The 20806-nt window shown below is 39.7% G+C and overlaps 2 protein-coding genes across 2 annotated transcripts in view; both read left to right on the top strand.

Moving 5' to 3' along the window:
* The window catches only part of VWA3B (von Willebrand factor A domain containing 3B), a 211740-nt gene that overhangs the window by 37269 nt on the left and 153665 nt on the right, over positions 1 to 20806 (top strand). The gene's annotated exons all lie outside the window — the stretch shown is intronic.
* On the top strand, positions 1611 to 2585 carry LOC122746028 (calponin-3-like). Its single transcript, XM_043991501.1, has one exon. The coding sequence runs from the start codon at positions 1611 to 1613 to the stop codon at positions 2583 to 2585; it is 975 nt and encodes a 324-aa protein (XP_043847436.1).

Below are 20806 nucleotides of genomic sequence, written 5' to 3'. Positions count from 1 at the left end.
GTTCTTAATGCTTTTGTTATTGTTCAGTCAACTCTCTGTGACTCCATTTGGGGGTTTTCTTGGCAAAGATACTGGAGTGGGGTTGCCATTTCCTTTTCCAGGATATTTTACAGATCAGGAAACTGAGGCAAATCCCTCTTAGGAGGGATTTGAACTCAGGAAGATGAGTCTTCCTGACTCCAGTTCCAGTGTTCTATCCTCTTTGCTCCTTCCTAATGGTTAGGGCTAAACAAAAGAGGAATGGGCTACCTTTCTCGAAAGTCTTCAAACAGAAGCTATGCAACTACATTTTGGGTATGTTACAGTGGGGACTCCTTTCATTTATGGGTTAGACTGGATGCCTCCTTAAGGTCCTTACATGCCCAAATTCTATGATTCTATAATTCTAGTTCTCTCTTCTGAATGCTTTCCCAGACTTTTTGTTGCTATCATTAACAGAACTATAGTCAGTGATATGTTGTTGATAATAATAATGACTCGTATTTATATTTTACTTTATTATATAAAGTGCTTTCCTGTCAGGAATCCCATGAGGTAGGTTGTACTATTGTTATTTTTTTTCCACCCTCATTTTACAGATGAGGAAACTGACCTCTCAGTTTCTCTCAGTTCCAGAAAGGAATGAGCATCCATGGGCTTGGGGGACAGGTATATAATTCTAAATATTTTGCTGCGCCAACAGAACCTGTAATACTTAAAGGGAGCTTTGGAACAGGAACAAATGGGTCTGAAATCAGTGATAGTGATTTATCAGGCAGAATTTCCAGATAAAAATCTGGGAGAATACCAAGATGGCTATCCAAGAGATTACCAACATAGTGACTTGGCCGTAGATTATTAGATTTCCATTAAAAAGCTCAGTTTTCGTCCATTGTTGTATTCAGTGAAAACCAAAGTGTGAAGCAAGTTACCTAGAGACACTATTGAGGAAATGGAAGGGCTTAGATTTACTGTCACTATTTGTGGCACTGCATAATCTCTTTCCCGAACAGCAAGGTTATCTGGCCTACTATTGGGTGGGGTCAATACTTTATTTAGAAAAGAGCTTTGATTTTTAATTTTTAATTTTAATTTATTTATTTTTGCGGGGCAGTGAGGTTTAAGTAATTTGCCCAGGGTCACACAGCTAGTAAGTGTCAAGTGTCTGGGGCCGGATTTGAACTCAGGTCCTCCCGAATCCAGGGCCGGTGCTTTATCCACTGCGCCACCTAGCTGTCCTGAAATTTTTTTTAAACCATTAATTAGGAGCTCTTGAATTTGCCCCCAGGTTCTGTGCCATCTCGATAGAAAGAGAAAACTTTAGTGTGAAAAAACTCTTTAGGGTGGATGTAAAACTGACCTCCTTGTCCTTAAAAGACTCTCAGAATGATCTCTGTGGAATGTCTAATATTAAGAAAAATGATGCCGGCTCTAATGGACTGACCAGGACCCCCGCCACGCCCCATCTGTCCCTCCCTGTGAGCTGGCGTACTGAGTGCCTTTGTGGCTAGCGTTATCTCTCCGGACCGCACGTGGAGCATCCCAAGCAGCAGTCACTGGGAACTCAGGAAGGGAGCCAGGACCACGCTTGGACGCGGAGGCGCGAGACCAGACTCGAGCCATGAACCGCCATGACCCATTTCAACCAGGGTCGGTCAACTGAGGCGGTCAAGAACAAGATTGCCCCCAAATATGACTACCGGGCAGAGGAAGATCTTCGCAACTGGATAGAAGAAGTTACAGGCCTGAGTATTGGGACAAACTTTCAATGGGGCTTAAAAAATGGCATAATCCTCTGCGAACTTATAAACAAGCTACAGCCAAATTCAGTGAAGATAGTCAATGTGTCTTTATTAAATTGGCCTCAATTGGAGAACATTAGGAACTTTATTAAAGCCATTCAAGCTTATGGTATGAAGCCACGTGACATCTTTGAAGCAAATGATCTTTTTGAGAATAAAAACATGACCCGAGTTCGGTATACACTGGTAGCTTTAGCAGGTCTGGCTAAAACAAAAGGATTCCACAGGACAATTGACAGTAGCGTCAAATATGCAGACAAACAAGCAAGGTGTTTTGATGGAGAGCTAATTCCTGAACAAAGTAGGATTGGCTTGCAGATGGGAACCAACCGATATGCCGGCCAGGTAGGAATGACAGCCTATGGGACTAGGGACTATCTTTATGATCCTCAAATGCAAACGGACAACCTTTTTGACAGGACAATAGTTGGTCTGCAGCTGGATACTGACAAAGGAGCCAGTCTGGCTGGAATGTTAGCACAAGGTACTGGAAGAGAGATCTATGATCAGAAGCTAACATTAGGACCAATGGACAATTCAACGATTTCACTACAGATGGGTACCAAAAAAGTTGTTTCCCAGAAAGGAATGAATGTCTACGGGATTGGGCGACCGGTATATGGTTCGAAATATTTTGCTGCACCAACAGAACCCGTAATACATGATGGAAGCCAAGAAATAGGAACAAATGGGTCCGAAATCAGTGACAGTGATTATCAGGCAGAATTTCCAGATGAATATCATAGCAAGTACCAAGATGTCTGTCCAAGAGAATACCAATATAGTGAGCAGGGCACTGATTAGATTTACACACAAAAAAGCTCAGTATTAGTGCATTGTTTTATTCTATGGAAACCAAGCTCACCTTGTGTAAGTTTTATTGTCTTCTTAAAACACTATTACGCTTATAGTACCTAAAAGATATATTGCCCTATATATATATTCCTTTTTCCTTTCTCTGCCTCTCCCCTAAATAGATGCCTTTTAGTTCTTCAACAGTTATATTCTATAGTATAACAATAATTCTTTTATGAAGTAAAAAGGAATACTGTGAAAGGGGGCTACTTTTGTAAGCCAGTTCTTTTATTAATTATCTATGGTGTTTTGTAACGATTGGAATGACACCACCTGCTGGAGACTTACTGTAGAAGAGTTCCGCCCATGAAGGGAAGGTCTTTGAGGGCAAGACCAGGAGTCTTTTCTCTGGCGTCAGGAAGTGATGCGGGCTAGTGGGAGGAGGAAGGAAGAGACTGGCGCTCGCTCTGACTCACTTTCCTTTGGACTCTGGTGAAGAGCGGAGCTAGAAATGTGCTCTCTCTTTAATAGATAGGAATCTAGGCCTTCTCTCTTTACCAAACTCTTATTCTCCTTAATAAATGCTTAAAAGCCTAACTCTTGCTAAAGCTTATAATTTATTGGCGACCACTCATTGGATATTTTAGACAGACTAGCTAGAATTTTAACCCTTAACAGTTTTATGGATCATATGAAGCTTTCTTTTTTTAAGTTTAGTATCTGGTTTCTATGTGGAAGACTGAAACTTTCGTTGCTTATTGTTAAATATTCTTTGCCAACTAAATCTTAGAGATTTAAACATAATTGTTTCTATAGTATTGTTTGCTAATTTTAAAGTCAAGTCATTATAAATGTGAAAAAAAGAAGAAAAATTCAAGTGAATTGTGATGGTCTTTAGTATTTCATATTTGATCCCTTTTTGCTACTTAGAGCCACTACTTTAATTCAAGTGTTGCAGTAACCTGGCTGTTCTCTCTCCCCCATTCCAATATATTATCCTCTCAACTATCAAAGTGATTTTTCTTACCTTTTAGTCTGACTACATCATTCCCCTACTTAATAATATCCAGAGATGCTCTACTGTTTCTTACCTCAAATATAAACACCCCTCTTTGGCTTTGAAATGAAACCAATAAACACCTAGCAAATGCTTACTATGTTCTAGGCACTGGAGTTACAAAGATTATATCTAATACTCAAGAACCAACTTAACTAAATATTGGAATGGTTTGTCACCTGAAGCTTTGCTGCTAGTTTAATCATGTGGCAATGATGACCCATGACAAAAATTTTATTTTAAAGTTATAATAAAATTTTAATGCAGTTTTTGAGGACAAATCAAGGTCCTGTGTTTGAGCTACAGAAGACTACCCCCAAAACTAAAAAACCTCAAGCAATAACCAACTCCCAAACTGAAGAAGTCTTTGAAATTAGCTGTCACCCTAGAACAATTTGGAGAGTTAAAACCAATTTCTTGGTGTCATACTTCAAGAAATAGGACTTCATGAAGGGTTGGATTATAGTCTGAAAGCTCTAGTTTAGCCACAACAAAGAGTCATTAGGGTCATGTCTCAGATCACATGGGCCTAATGCAAACAGTAAGCAAATAGCAAGCAGCTCAGGACCCTCTTTTCTTTGTCCCCATTTGGAGGTAGGATCATTTATTTATTTATTTATTTTGGCAGGCAATGGGGGTTAAGTGACTTGCCCAGGGTCACACAGCTAGTAAGTGTCAAGTGTCTGAGGCAGGATTTGAACTCATTTCTTCCTGAATCCAGGGCCTGTGCTTTATCCATTGCACCACCTAACTGCCCTTGTAGGGCATTTATTGATGGTTGTACACATCTTGAATCTAGGTATTCATGGTTTAGGAAATCTTGCTCAACGTGGCTAGCACATTATTTAGAAATGGAAGTAAGAGATCAAAATATGTGCCATTTCAATTTAATAGAGACCTATGCTTTGATAGAAAATATATAAAGTAATAAATCATATTAAGAAAGACTTAATTTCTGGGACTACGTATCCAGAGACATCACCATTAACCAACTGGCTTAAGTGTAAGAATAGCACCAAGAGAAATGAATTAGCTTCTTTAAGTCTGTTTTTCTGTTGGCAGACCTTTTAAGTGATGTCAAATGTCACCATCTCTGAAAGGAGAAAAAGGATTTGTGCTTTCTTTTCATGTAGGCAGAGCCACATGACTCAATTAACCCTCAACCAGCTGAGTAATTAAATATTAGTCAGTGAGCACTTCCTGTAAGTTGAGCTGCCATGGCTACTGAATATAAATGCCAAATTCTCATGGACTTTGAGTTCTTATGCACCTCTGACAACATTTTGAAAATGTAGTGTCTGCTCCAGAGTGGTGTAAGAAAGGCTTGGATCTGTATGGATTTCAGGATTTTTACTCTTCTCCTGAGTTAAGGAAATATCACATTAGTTTGGCCTGGGAAGAGACTAAAAGGAAAGCCCAAAAAGGAAGGAGAGAAAACAGAGTGGATGGAGCTGGTGGGGCTCACCTACCTCTAAAAGAGATATGACAAATATATTTCCTATTGAGTAGGCAGTGGTTACTAGGCTATAAGAATAGCTCCCACACTGTGACTTCAGGTTTTGTACCTTCGATCTTATTCAGCTTCTGAGTTTTTTAAGCTCTTATAATGTTGTTTTGGGTGTAAGAGAAATATACCAAGAATACTGTAGGTGTGGTGGGAAATAAGAAGAGAAGATGGTCCAAAGAATAGTGATCAGGATGAGTAGCAGGAAAAGAAGCAGCTAGATGGTACTATGGCTAGGGGGAAATGGAAGGAAGGAAGGAAGGAAGGAAGGAAAGAAGGGAAAAAAGAATGGAAAGGAGGAAGGAAAAATGGAAGGAAGGAAGGGAGGAAGGATGGAAAGAATGGAAGGAAGGAAGCAAGGGAGGGAGGGAGGAAAGAAAGAATGAGAGGAAGGGAGGGAGTGAGGAAGGGAGAAAGGAAGGAAGGAAAAAGGATTTATTAAGCATTTACTATATGCCAGGCACTTGACTGAATACTTCACACAAATATTATCTGGATTCAGGAAGACCTAAATTTAAATCCTGTTTCAGATACTTATTATCTGTGTGACCCTGGACAAGTCAATTAACCTCTCTTAGCCCTAGTTTTCTTAGCTCTAAAATGGTATGATAATAGCATTTCATAGGGTTGTTATGAGGGTCAAATGAGATATAAGATACTTTCTTAACCTTCAAATTCTATGTAAATATTATTGATGAGCATATTGGAGAAGGCAATATTTTTCTCCATTTTCAGGACCATTGGTTTAATGGAGTTAAAAAAAACCTGTTGTATGCCTTTAATAGTTTCAATGTCTCACAGTGTCTAAGCATATTATAGTTGCTATAGTAGAATCAATGGAGTAGTTAGGTGGAACACTGGATAGAGCACTGGTGCTGAAGTTGGGAGGACCTGAGTTCAAATTTCACCTCAGACACTTACTAGCTGTGTGATCCTGGGCAAGTCAGTTAACCCCGATTGCCTTAAATATCTGGGGCCATCTCTAGTCATTCTGAAGTATAGCTTGCCACTGGACCTAGATAGCTCTGGAGGAGAGAGTGAAGCTGGTGACCTTGCACAGCCCTGCCTCACTTACATCCAGTTCACTGCAAGTCATGACATCACCTCCCAATGAGAAGGTCCTCTTTGAGAATGAAGGACAAACAGTAGCAACAAGAGTCAATGGAAGCCATAGAAATGACATTTTTTCCCAGTGTAGGAAAATGGTTGAGTTCAGACTAATTTTTTTAAGTAAGAAGAGAAGAAGAAGGTCATTCGGTTTTGCTCAGCTTAAGGTAGGCCTAGAATCCTACCTTTTAATTTATTTATTTATTTTTTTTTAGTGAGGCAATTGGGGTTAAGTGACTTGCCCAGGGTCACACAGCTAGTGAGTGTCAAGTGTCTGAGGCCGGATTTGAACCCAGGTACTCCTGACTCCAGGGCCGGTGCTCTATCCACTGCGCCATCTAGCTGCCCCCAGAATCCTACCTTTTAAGTGAAAAAAGCACAATAATCGTGCTGTAAGAAATGATGAGCAGGAGGAGTTCAGAGAAACCTGGAGGGTCTTGCATGGGCTGATGATGAGTGAGATGAGCAGAACCAGAAGAACATTGTGCACAGTATCATCAACATTGTGTGTTGATCTACTGTGATGGACTATATTCTTCTCACCAATGCAATGGTACAGAAGAGTTCCAGGGGACCCATGATGGAAGAGGATCTCCAAATCCAGGAAAAAAAAGAACTGTGGAGTATAGATGCTGAATGAATCATACTACTTCTTTTGTTTTTGGTGCTGTTGTTTTTCTATTTTGAGGTTTTTTGTCATTGCTCTGATTTTTCTCTTATAACGTGACTAATGAAGAAATATGTTTAATGTCATTTTATATATATATATATATATATATATATATATATATATATATATATATATATATATATATATATATATATATATATATATATATAAACCTATATCAGATTACCTGCTGTCTAGGGGAGGGGGGAGGGAGGGGAGGGAGGGAGGGAGAAAAATCTGAAATTGGAAAGCTTGTATAAACAAAAGTTGAGAACTATCTTTACATGTAACAGGAAAAAAATAAAATACTTTATTAAAAAAAAAGAAAAGAAAAGCACAATAATCTTTAGTGCTAGGATGCTCAGGTGTTCTTTAAAATCCAGTAATCCATCCTTCTATTTATGTCTGAATCAGAGAACCTGATGGTGACAGTCCTAGAGTTTCTAGAATAGCAGCAGTCTTGGCAGCCTCTTTCCCATTCTCCTTGGGAGCCAGCTAAATTTATTAGCTGTATCCAGAGAAGCAAAGTGTGGATATGTTTCACAGCTTACAAGGCTGAGTAACTTTAGTTATAGTGAAAGGTTCTGTTGACTGCTCAGTGGTGGACTGCCCAGAGGCTCTTACCATTGTTACAGAAAAGTCTAGAACTTCACTAACAAGCATTTTTTTTCTTTGGTGGGGCAATGAGGGTTAAGTGACTTGCCTAGGGTCACACAGCTAGGAAGTGCCAAGTGTCTGAATCCGGATTTGAACTCAGGTCCTCCTGAATCCAAGGCTGGTGCTTTATCCACTGAGCCACATAGCTGCCCCCAAGCAATGGTGGGTTTTTTGTTTGTTTGTTTGTTTGTTTGTTTTTTTCTGGGGCAATGAGGGTTAAGCGACTTGCCCGGGGTCACACAGCTATTAAGTGTCAAGTGTACTCTTGAATCCAGGGCCAGTGCTTTATCCACTGTGCCACCTAGCTGCCCTAACAAGCATTTCTTAAGAGCCTCCTGTGTGTGAAGCTCTGTGCCAAGTAGAAAGAAAAAGAAAGGTTAAGCAAGGTGTTTTGTTTTTTTAATGTTAACTTTCTGTTTGGGGAAACCAAGGAGGAGACTAGATAACACTAAGTACCAAATAAGTTGGGCCAGTGTTGCATGAGGCTCTGTTAATAATAATGATGATGATGATGATGAGAATAGCTCCCGTTCATATAGCACTTTAAGGTTTACCTTACATATTCATCTGATTTGATCCTGTGAGGTAGGTGAGGTAGGTGTTATTATTCTCTCCATTTTACAGATAAGGAAACTGAGGCTCAGAGGGGTTAAGTGACTTGCCCAGGGTCACATAGCTGGGAAGTAGCAGAAAGAGGATTTGAGTTTAGGTATGATTACTGACTCTATCTATCCTTCCTCCCAGATCCCTCACTGAGGACTCACCATAGATTCTCTCTTCTACCCTTGCCTCAGCTAGGAGGAAGCCTGATAGCTCAGGGTTTTTCAAGAAGTTTTCTGGCAGAGTTGTAATTAGTTTCCTCAGACTGAGCTGGAATGAGAGACTAGAAGCAGAAGGAGATGAAGGATCAGACCATTCAGTGAGAGAGCAAAGAAGCAATGGAGTCCAGAGATAAAGCCAAAGAGGATCCTGGGAAAGCAATGAGGCAATGCATTTTACTACAATTTATGCCAGTTGCTCTATTCACTTTTCCGGTGGGCAGAGGCATGGTTTAATTGGTCATGAAGGCAGCTGAGTCATCCAGCTTCTTCTAAATCAGTTATAATTGTGTAGCTCCCATGATTGCAGCTGCTATCTGTTACTTTTCCAAGGAAATGACCATTTCTAAGGGGGTTTGAACCTAGGAAAACGGGAACAGAATGATGACCATTGGGTTAGGAGGCATCCTGCTTTTGAACTATACTTTGATTTTTTCTAGTTCATAATTTCTTTTTTATTTTTAAGTAATAAACATTTTTATTCATAGTTTTGAGTTCCAATTTCGCTCTCTCCTTCATTCCCCCACTTTCCCCTCCCTGAGGTGGTAAGCAATCAGGTATAGTTTATACATATATGATTATGTAAAACATTACCATATTACTCATTTTGTACAAGAAAACTTGAATAAAAAATGAAAGTGAAAAATAGCATGCTTCAGTCTGTGTTCAATCTATATCAGTTCTTTCTTTGGAGGTGGATAATATGTTTTATTAATAGTCCTTTGGGATTGTCTTAGATCATTGTATTGCTGAGAATAGTTGTCATTCACAGTTCTTCATCAAACAATATTGCTGTTACTATGCACAATGTTCTCTTGGTTCTGCTCACTTCATTATACATCTGTTCATACAAGTCTTTCCAGGCCTTTCCGAAATCATCCTGCTTGTCATTTCTTGTAGTACAATAATATCCCATCACCATCATTTACAACAGCTTGTTTAGTCATTCCCCAATTGATGGGCATTCCTCTCATTTCCAATTCTTAGGCACCAAAAAAAAAAAAGAGCTGCGGGCGGCTAGGTGGCGCAGTGGATAAAGCACCGGCCCTGGATTCAGGAGTACCTGAGTTCAAATCCGGCCTCAGACACTTGACACTTACTAGCTGTGTGACCCTGGGCAAGTCACTTAACCCCCATTGCCCTGCAAAAAAAAAAAAAAGCTGCTATAAATATTTTTGTACAAATAGGTCTTTATTTCTTTTTTGGGGATGTCTTTGAGATATGAATCTAGCAGTGGTATTGCTGGATCAAAGGGTATGCACAGTTCTCTAGCCCTTTCGGCATAGTTCCAAATTGCTCTCCAGAATGGTTGGATCTTTTCACAACTCCACCAACAGTGGATTACCATCCCAGTTTTCCCACATACCCTCCAACATCCAATACTTTCCGTTTTTGTTATATTTGCCACTCTGATAGGTATGAGGTGATACTTTAGAGTTGTTTTAATTTGTATTTCTCTGATCAATAGTGATCTAGAGCATTTTTTCATATGATTATAGACAGCTTTGATTTCTTTGTTTGAAAACTGCCTTGAACCGTACTTTGGAGGAAGTGATTGAGACTGTTAGAGACTAAGGGGTGTGTGGGGGAGTGGTGGCAGAAGGGTATTCTGGGTGGAGAGAGAAACACATGGGGGGGTGGGGGGTGGTGACAAGGGTATTCTGGGTGGAGAGAGAAACGCAAGGATGATCTAAAGATGAAAATTAGAAAGTTGCCTACTGTGTAAAAGTAGAGATCAACTTGACCCAAGTTAGTTGAGAGCCTTGAGTCAGAAGGGATAGTTATAGTGGAAAGAGCACTATACTTTTGGAATCTACAGACATAATTCCAGTGCAGTCCCAGCCATATCTTGGACAAGTTACTTTACCTTTTTGAGCTCACTCCTAAAAAGAAGGGGGCTAGCCTAGGTGACCTCTGAGGCCCCCTTCAGTTCTATGATTCTAGGATGCTTAAAATGAAAGTATGGGGGGGTGGGGGGGGGCGGGGGGACATTGCAGGTAGTACTGTTGATAGCTTGCTGAGAGAGTTGAATATAATATTAGAGGTGGTAACAAGTCAATACAAGTTCTTCAGCAGCATGAATTATAAAAACAGGCAGGTCAGGCTATTTCAGCAACAATGTGTAAGATGGTTGAGCTGAAAGTGTTCCAAATCTCAATGGAGGATCACTTTATAACAAATCCTATCTTTTCGTTTCAGTTACTGAGAGTTTCGTTTTCTGATCTTGCCTCCAGGGCTTTTTTGGAGGGAGAGGGATACCCCCACTAAGATATCATCAAATCCAGTTAAGACTGACTCAAAGATTAAAGGTCATGACTAGCTACTACAAAATGCCGAAAGAGTGCTTCAAGTCCTCAAAGTTGGAAGAGGTTTCTGGAAATGCTGAGGATGCCAGGATATGGCAGCAAATGTGAACACTTTATAGGCGATAATGCAGTTTTTCCCCATTTTGCACTTAAAATAACCTTTGAGATATGGCCCAAGTGAAATATACATGCATCATTACTTTAATAAAACTCTAGATTCTTCAGGTGGCAAGGTGAATATATACATTTGCTTTAGATTCATGGATAATTTATTTCAATAGCTTAGGACCAAGTACAATTTCACATTTATGCCTTGTACTTTCACCTTGGGGATTTCAAACTGGCTAGGAAATGTTAAATTTCAATTTGACAACTAAGTATTTTAACATATAATTTAACAGGAGGAGTTGGGAGTGTTTTATTGAAACAAGAACTGCTGATTTAATCACTTCCATCCCCTTACGCTTGCAATATACCCACCTTTTCACCTCATCCAAATCATCATTTTAAGTTCACAGGACACTTTACTGCCCCATAACTTATTATGCTATTTGGTCTTCTTGAAAAAGGAATGCATGCTATCATTTCAAAACATTGACTATTCACATAAATTTGCAATTGTTGAATCCCATGAAGTAGCCTATTTTATATTCTTACTAATTCAGGGTGAACCTATCATTCATATTAGCACTTTTTCATTAATTCAAAATAATTTTTCTTTCTCATTTAATTAGCATTACAGAAAAAGGACATAGCAAACTAAGTTCTATTTATGTAACTTTAAATTATTTTCTTAGGTTAATTAATGCCCACATGTTTGCATGTTTTAATTAATCTAAACATGATTTTTCATGTACTATACATACCAATAATATTTATCACCCCTCTATATATCAACAGATTCTAACTCTGTAGTATTCTATTGTACCTCCATTCTGGGCAATACTTTGTATAATCCTTTGCTAAATCATCATCTTCCTCCTGTCCAGTAAGGGTGGGCATTGCTCAAGGCTCTGACCTGAACCCACTACTCTCTCTAAACTCTCTTCCCTGATGCTCTTCCTAGTTCCCATGAATTCAGTTGTTTTTATACAAATGACTCTCAGAATTTGTATCTCCAACCCCAACCTTTCTCCTAAATTCCAATCCTCAGTTACCAAAATAACTCTTCTAGGAATTTTTTTTTTTTGGGTGAGGCAATTGGGGTTAAGTGACTTGCCCAGGGTCACACAGCTAGTAAGTGTCAAGGGTCTGAGGCCACATTTGAACCCAGGTCCTTCTGAATCCAGGCCTGGTGCTCTATCCACTGCGCCACCTAGCTGCCCCGGAATTAAAAAAATAAATAATAAACATTTTTATTTAAAGTTTTGAGTTCCAAATTCTATCCCTTCTTCCCTCCCTCCCCTATTCCCTCCCTGAGGTGGTAAACAATCAAATATAGGTTATACATGTGAAATTATGTAAAACATTACCATATTAGTCATTTTGTATAAGAAAACTTGAATCCCTTGGAAAAATGAAAGTGAAAATAGCGTGCTTCAGTCTGTGTTCAGTCAATATCAATTCTTTCTTTGGAGGTGGATTAATGTTATTCATCATTAGTTCTTTAGGATTGTCTGAGATCATTGTATTGCTGAGAATAGTTAAGTCATTCATAGCTCTTCATCAAACAATATTGCTGTCACTGTGCACAACGTTCTCTTGGTTCTGCTTAGTTCAGTATATATCAGTTCTTATAAGCCTTTCTTTCCAGGTGTTTCTGAAACCATCTGCTTGTCATTTCTTATAGCACAATAATATTCCATCACAATCATATACCACAGTTTATTTAGCCATTCCCCAGCTGATAGGCATTCCTTTGATTTCCAATTCTTAGGCACCACAAAAGGAGCTGCTATAAATATTTTTGTACAAATAGGTCTTTTTCTCTTTTGGGGGATGTCTTTGGGATATGAACCTAGCAGTGGTATTGCTGGATCAAAGGGTATGCACAATTCTATAGCCCTTTGGGCATAATTCCAAATTGCTCTCCACAATGCTTGGATCTTTTCACAACTCCACCTACACTGGATTATCGTCCCAGTTCCTTCCCCCCCACAAACATCTAATGTTTTCCTTTTTTGTTATATTTGCCATTGATAAATGTGAGGTGATGTCTCAGAATTGTTTTAATTTGCATTTCTTTGATCAATAGTGATTTAGAGAATTTTTTTATATGATTATAGATAGCTTTGATTTCTTTACTTGAAAACTGCCTATTCATATCCTTTAGGACCATTTATCAATTTGGGAATGACTTGTATTTTTATAAATTTGACTCAGCTCTCTATATATTTGAGAAATGAGACCTTTATCAGAGATACTTGTTTCAAAAATTCTTTCCTGGTTTTCTGCTTTCCTTATAATCTTGATTACATTAGTTTTGTTTGTGCAAAAGCTTTTAAATTTTATAATAATTAAAATTATCCATTTTACATTTTGTATTGCTCTCTATATCTTCTTTCTTTTCTATATCTCCTTTGGTCTTAAATTCTTCCTCTGTCCCTCCTAGGCATTTGTACCAGACTGTCATAAAGGCAGCCCAAACTGAAAATATCCAAAATGAAACTCAAATTTTCCCCCAAACCTGACCCTATTCCAAATGTCCTTATTTCTGATGAAGCACCACCACCCTTCTTTAGGAGTCACCTTTGATTCTTACCTTTTCGTCTTAACCCTCATGTCCAATCATTTACCAAATCTTCTTGCTTCTACCCCCACAATTTCTTCCTTCAGTCCCTTTCCCTTCACACAGCCTTTATTCTAGTTCAGGCTCTCAACACCTTTCACCTGCACTATTTCAGTAGTCTTCAAATTGCTCCCTCTCAAATCTATATTTCACTCAGCTAAAAGCTGGAAGGGAAATCAAATACCATTTTCCCAGACCTTTTCTGCACCACAGATCTAACTATCTCACTCTGTTCAAAAATCTTCATTGATTTTCCACCACCTTTGGGGGAAAAATATGACATACAGTACTCAATCTGGCTCTTACCTACCTTTCCAGGCTTCTTTCTTTTAAAAAAAATTTTTTTTAATTTAAAATTTTACTTTTTGTGAGGCAAGGAGGGTTAAGTAACTTGCCCAGGGTCACACAGCTAGTAAGTGTTAAGTATCTGAGATGAGATTTGAACTCAGGACCTCCTGAATCCAGGGCTGATGCTTTATCCACTACACCACCTAACTGCCCCCTCCAGGTTATTTCATATTGTTCCCCTTACTTCAGCTTTTCCATACATGACATTTTAGCTCATTCCTCTGTTTCTTTACTTAATGACCCCCATTTCTGAAATATATTCCCTCTACCTTGTAGAATCTCTAGTTTTCTTCAAAGCACGCCTCAGGTTATTGTTGTAGAGTAATTTTTTTTTTAAGGTTTACTCTTTATTTATTTTATTGTCCAGTTACATGTCAGGGTACTCTTCTTTTTCTTTTTTTTTTTTTTTTTGGCGGGGCAATGGGGGTTAAGTGACTTGCCCAGGGTCACACAGCTAGTAAGTGTCTGACGCTGGATTTGAACTCAGGTACTCCTGAATCCAGGGCTGGTGCTCTATCCACTGAGCCATCTAGCTGCCCCCCCCCTTTTTTTTCAGGGTACTTTTCAGCATTCATTTTGATAAGATTTAGAGTTCCAAATTTTTCTCCCTCCTTCCCTCCTTTTCCTCCCCCCTCCACAAGATTGCAACCAGGTTATATATGTACAATCCACAAGTGTTCTTTTTATCAGTTCTTTCTATAGGGGTGCATAGTAAGCTTCCTCATTAGTTCCTTGGGATTGTCTTGGATTATTGCATTGCTGAGAGTAGTTAAGTCATTCACAATTGCTCATTGAACAATAATACTTCTGTCACTATGCACAATGTCCTCCCAGCTCTGCTCACCTCACTATACATCGATGTTCATTAGTCTTTCCAGGTTTTTCGGGGATCATACTATTTGTCATTTCCTGTAGCACAAGACCATTACACTGCAATCATATAGCACAGCTTTTTCCATCATTCCTCAATTGATGGACATTCCCTTGATTTTCAATTCCTAGCCTCCTTCAAGAGTTGCTATAAATATTTCTTGTACAAATTTCCCCCTTTTCTCTTTTTCATGATTACTATTGTAAACTGTTTCCCTTCCATTCTATTCCCTTCCCCATGATATTTATTCTATTATCCATCTTCTTTCATCCTATCACTCTTCAAAAGGGATTTGCTTCTGTCTGTCCCTTCCCCCACTCTGCCCTTACTTCTTTTGCCCCTCTCTCTTTATCCCCTTCCCCTCCTATTTTCCTGAGGGTTAGAGAGATTATTCCTTCTTTGAATCAATTCTAATGAGATTGAGGTCTTTGAGCCAATTCTGATGAGTGTTAGGATCATTTACTGCCCAGATTAAACAGATTACTCCACCCAGTTGGGTGTGTCTGTTAGTCCCTCCTTGAAGCAGCTCTGATGAGTTTAAGGTCTTTGAGCCTTTTTCTGATGAGTATAAAATTCATTTACTGCCCTGCTCCTCTCCCATCTCTTTCCCCTCTATAAGCCTTTTCCTGTTTCTTTCATGTAGGATTTTACCTCTGCTCTTCCCCCTCCCCCAGTGAATTCCCTTTACCCCTCAATTTAACCCTAAAGATGTACCTAGCTAAGTGACATAGTGGACAAAGCATCACCCCTGGACCCAGGCGCATCCCAGCCCAAACCCGGCCTCAGACACAAGATAGTCGCCTGCTGTATGACCCCAGGTATGTCTCCCAGCTCCAATTTTTTTATGGTTCTCTAGGGTCTTGTATTTGAAAGTCAAGTTTGCCATTCACTTCAGGTCTTTTCATCACAAATATCTGAAAGTCTTCTTTTTCATTAAAGTCCCATTTTTTCCACTGAAAGATTATTATGAGTTTTTCTGGGTAGGTGATTCTTGGTTGTAATCCCATTTCCTTTGCCCTCTGGAATATCATATTCCATGCCCTCCTGTCCTTTAATGTAGAAGCTGCTAGATCTTGTGTTATCCTGACTGGAGCTCCACAATACTTGAATTCTTTCTTTTTGGCAGCCTGCAATATTTTCTCCTTGACCTGAGAGCTCTGGAATTTGGCTATAATATTCCTAGGAGTTTTCCTTTTGGGATCTCTTTCTGGAGGTGATCGGTGGATTCTTTCAATTTCTATTTTAGCTGCTTCTTCTAGAATTTTCAGGGCAATTTTCCCTGAGAATATCATAGAAGATGGTGTCTAAGCTCTTTCCTTGATCATGGTTTTCAGGTAGACCAATAATTTTCAAATTATCTCTCCTGGACCTATTTTCCAGATCAGCAGTTTTTCCCAGAAGATATTTCACATTGCCCTCTATTTTTTTATTCATTTGGATTTGCTTTATTGTGTCTTGGTTTCTCATAAAGTCACTGGTTTCCATTTGTTCAATCCTAATTCTTAGGCAATTATTTTCATCAGAGAGCTTTTGTACCTCCTTTTCCATTTGGCCAATTTGACTTTTCAAGCTGTTGACTTTTTTCTCATGTCTTTCCTGCATCTCCCTCATTTCTCTTTCCATTTTTTCCTCTACCTCTCTGACTTTATCTTCAAAGTCCTTTATTTGAGCACGTCTATGGCCTGAGACCAATTAATATTTTTCTTGGAAGCTTTAGATATAGGGGCCCTGATGTTGACATCTTCCTCTGAGGGTACCCCTTGGTCTTCCTTGTTACTGAAGAAACTTTCTATGGTCCTAACCTTTCTCTGTCTGTTCATCTTGCCTTTCTTTTACTTGACTTTTAGCTCCTTAAAGTGGGGCACTGTTTTCAGGCTGCAGTATCCCAAGCTTAAGAAGTCCCAGGTGGTATGATTTAAGGAGAATCAGGTTCTTCACTCACCTGGCCTGTTTCCTGGTCCTAGATGACCCCAGACCAACTTGCTAATCAACCAGCTTTGTGTGTTGTGGTTGTTAGCTCTGAAGAGCCTGTGCCCCTCCCCCACCTGGGCCACTGCTACTCAAGCCTACCTCAGCAGGGGTGTAAAATCCAAGTTCTGCCTTAGCACCAGCATAGACCCCTGTAGTCTCCCCCCTGCCCAGGGTTCAGCCCACTCACCAGACTGTGAGCTTAGTTCCAGACAACACTGGTGCTTCAGCTGATTCAGAGGCTCTGGGGGTCTCCTTCTCTGGTGAGGACTTCCTGAGACTGGATCTGTGTCAGGGTGACTGTAGGGTTGGGCTCAACTCCTGTATCAGCACAGCAGCTCCCTCCTTCTGACCTTCTAAGCAGTTCTTGGTTAGAAGATGATTTCAGCACATTCTTCTGTGAGTTTTGTTGCTCCGGGCATTTTCCGATGGCGTTATTTGGATGTTTTTTGGAGCGATCGTGTCATGAGTTCGGGAGCTCACTGCCTTTCCTCTGACATCTTGGCTCTGTTGTAGAGTCATTTTGAGTTGTATATGACTCTTCATGACTCAAGTTAGGGTTTTCTTGGCAAAGACACTGGAGTGGTTTTCCATTTCTTCCTCCAGCTTATTTTACAGATGAGGATACTGAGGCAAACAGGGTTAAGTAACTTACTCAGGATCACACAGCTAGCAACTGTCTGAGGCTGGATTTGAACCTGGGTTTTCCTGACTTCAGGCCTGGTACTGAGCCACCTAACTGCCCAACACCTCAGGTGCTACTTCTTAGATGAAACCATTCTTACCCCTTCTCCACCTTCCCCATCCCACAATCAGCACTTTCTTACCTTTGCTTGTATTATTTTATATGCACTTATTTGTGTATGTGTTGTATTCTTTTAGTACAAGGTTCTTAAAATTCTATGTCCCTTTGTCAGGCTGGTAAAACCTATGCCTACCTTCTCAGAATAATGCATTTAAATGCATAAAATAAAATACTTAGTGTTATAAGGGAAATGAATTACATTGAAATATTGTTAGCAAAATGTTTAAAAGAAAAAGCCCACCTACCATGGGTTGAACCTCTTCCCCACTAGGATGCACACTCCTTGAGGACAGAGGCAATTTTATTTTTATCCCCAGTGCTTTATACAGAGATTCATAGAATGATTCTTGGGAGGAATTCAGAGGCCACCTAGTCCTGCTCTTCATTTTATGGATAAAGAAATTGAGAAGGGTAAATGACTTATTCAAGATGATATAGATAGTAAGTGTCTAAAGCAGGATTGGAACCCAGGTTTTCTAGACTCCAGAGTCAGGACACTTTTCCCTGTACCATATAGCCTCATTATACTTTTGTTATTATTGTTGTTCAGTTGTGTCCAACTGTTTGTGACCTTACTTGGGGTTTTCTTGGCAGAGGTACTAGAGGGGTTCACCATTTCCTTCTTCAGTTCATTTTATGGATGAGGAAACAGGTAAACAGGATTAAGTAACTTACCCAGGGTCACACAGCTAGTAAGTGTTTGAGGCCATATTTGAACTCATGGAGATGAACTCCTGACTCCAGGCCTGGCAGTCTATCCATTGTGCCACCTACCTGCCTCTCCTTATATGTTGTAGACACTTAATAAGTGCTTGTGGAATTGAATTTTAATATATCATAGGTTGCTTAGGCATCCCTTGTCGAGTAGAAATAGTACTGGATTTAGAAACAGAAGCCCTGTGTTTGAATCTCAACTCTACCACTTACTATCTGTGTGACTTTGGGCAACTCACTTAACCTCTGGACATCAATTTTTTTTTTTAATCTGTAAAACAGGAAGGTGAAGCTAGATGACATTTCAGGAACATTTCAGTTCTAAATCTATTATGCTATGATGCCTTATTGTTGGGCATTTGGGTTATCTCTATTATTTAGTCCTTTATTTACTAATACAAATAGTGCTATATAATAATATACAATATTATAAAATAATATAAAATAGACAAATACAATTTATAAATAGCCTCTTCCCTTTCAAATTCATCACTCATTCAACCACCAAAGTGATTTTCCTAAAACATTGGTCTGATCATGTCATCCTTCCTCCCTTCCCCCATCCCCAAACAAACCAAAACCAACCATCCAATGGCTGGCTTCCTATTTAATCTTTCAGGATCAAATACATATTCCTCTCTTTTACATTTAAAATTTGCTACAACCCAGCCCCTTACAACCTTTCTGAAAATCAAATGGGAAAATATTTGTAAAGTGTTTATTAGTTCCTGGCACATACTAGGTGCTATATAAAAATGCTTATTCCCTTTGTTAGAAATGCAGCTAACCACTCATAGTGTTGCGCAGCTCTAGTGTTAGCAGCTCTAGTGTTGGCAGCCCTCGTGTTGCTAAGCAGGTAGCCATTCAAAAATTCCAAGCAGGCAGCTTTATTCATCTTCAGGAAGATGGGCACTTTTCTTTATGTGCCTGGAGAGTACACTGAAGTGAGGTCCCTCACCTCTATTTATACCCCTCAAGGGGTCCCCTCTGACCAATCACATTAAGGTATTTCACTACTCCTCATTTACATACTTTCCCCCCCCATCAACATACAGCAGAACAATAACAACCAATCAGGTTGTATCAAGTGGACCAATCACAGTGCTAGAAACTAGTCAAGTGGTACCAGTTGACCAATCAGATTTTATAAATTACTATACCAGGCCTTAACCTATTCTGGGCAAGACTATCAGCTCCTCCTCAGAACACTGTGTTAACATACATAACTCTTCAAGAAAGAAAACCCGACTTGGGGTTTGACCAATCAGATTGCTCTGTTTACCGACCAATCAGATTGCGGCCTTAGGCCCAATCCTATGCTGACGTAAGACTGCCCCCATTCCCCACTAAACAGTGCTTGTGTAAACATAACCTTTTAAAACAAAACTCAAGTCAGGGCTTGAGCTCTGAGTCACGTGGGGATCACCTTGGGCACCTCAAGGTGAACTCCCAGCCCAGCCCGACTCTGACAAAACCCAGGCCCTTCCTCAGGCCCTGCTTGGACCTAAGGCCCAGGAGCCTTGGCTCCTCAGAGCCTTGTGGGCTGGGCGGCCCCCTACTGGGAGCTTTGGCCCACAAAGCTGGAGGGCCTGAAACCAGACTCACTCTCTGCCTTTAGGTCTCTGAGAAGAGTCCAAATATAGTCTTTTCTCTCACCTTTCCTCCTTCCTATCCTTTCTAGTCTTCTTACAAGTTTCTCCTCTTCACATACTCTGTAAACCAATCTAATTTATCTACATGCTATTCTACACATATGACACCATCTCCAATCTCTATGTCTTTGCCTTGGCTATACCCCTGCCTGAAATGCCATCCCTTCTAACCTCCACCACTTGAAATCCCTGACTTTCATCACAAATTCCAGCTTATCCACAAAGGTTTTCCTAACCCCATGTCTTAGTTCATTCCCTCTCAAAACCTTGTAATTATATATAACATATGTACATATATGTTTATATATAGTTATAGTTTTAATCATACACGTACATAGCAGCTAGATGCCTGAGTAAAGAGAGTCCTGGTCTTGGAGTCAGGAAAACCTGAGTGAAAATCTTGCTTCAGATGCTCATAAGCTGTGTGATTCTGGAAAACAAGCCACTTAACCTTTCTTAGCCTTAATTTTCCTGGCTGTGAAATGGAGAGAATATTCCTATTTTACAGGGTTTGAGGTTCAGATGGGATAATATGCATTAAGTGTGTTGCAAATCTTAAAGAGTTACACAAATGCTAGCTTTTATTATTGTATCCCTCATTAGAATGTAAGCTCTTTGACAACAGGGACTATTTTGTTGATTATTATATCCCTAGTTTTCAACAAGGGCAGCTATGTGGTGCAGAGAGTAGAATGCCAGGCCTAGAGATGGGAAGACCTAAATTTAAATCTGGCCTTGGACACTTACTAGCTGTGTGACCCCAGGCAAGTCACTTCACTCTGTTTGCCTCAGTTTCCTCATCTGTCAAACGAGCTGGAGAAGGAAGTGGGAAACCACTCCAGCATCTTTGCCAAGAAAATCCTAAATGGTATCACAGAGAGTTGGACACAATTGAAAAATAACGATAACATTTTTTCAGCATAGTTCCTGGTACATAATAAGCACTTAGTAGGCGCTTATTGATTGATTAATTGGTGCTCTGAAATCTTTACACAAATGATTTTTTTTCTTTTTCATTTTGTAAA

The sequence above is a fragment of the Dromiciops gliroides genome, chromosome 3, assembly GCF_019393635.1.
Source record: "Dromiciops gliroides isolate mDroGli1 chromosome 3, mDroGli1.pri, whole genome shotgun sequence".
Classification (NCBI taxonomy): Eukaryota; Metazoa; Chordata; class Mammalia; order Microbiotheria; family Microbiotheriidae; genus Dromiciops; species Dromiciops gliroides.
The sequence above is the reverse complement of the archived record's forward strand: the minus strand, read 5'-3'. Positions and strand labels throughout refer to the sequence as shown.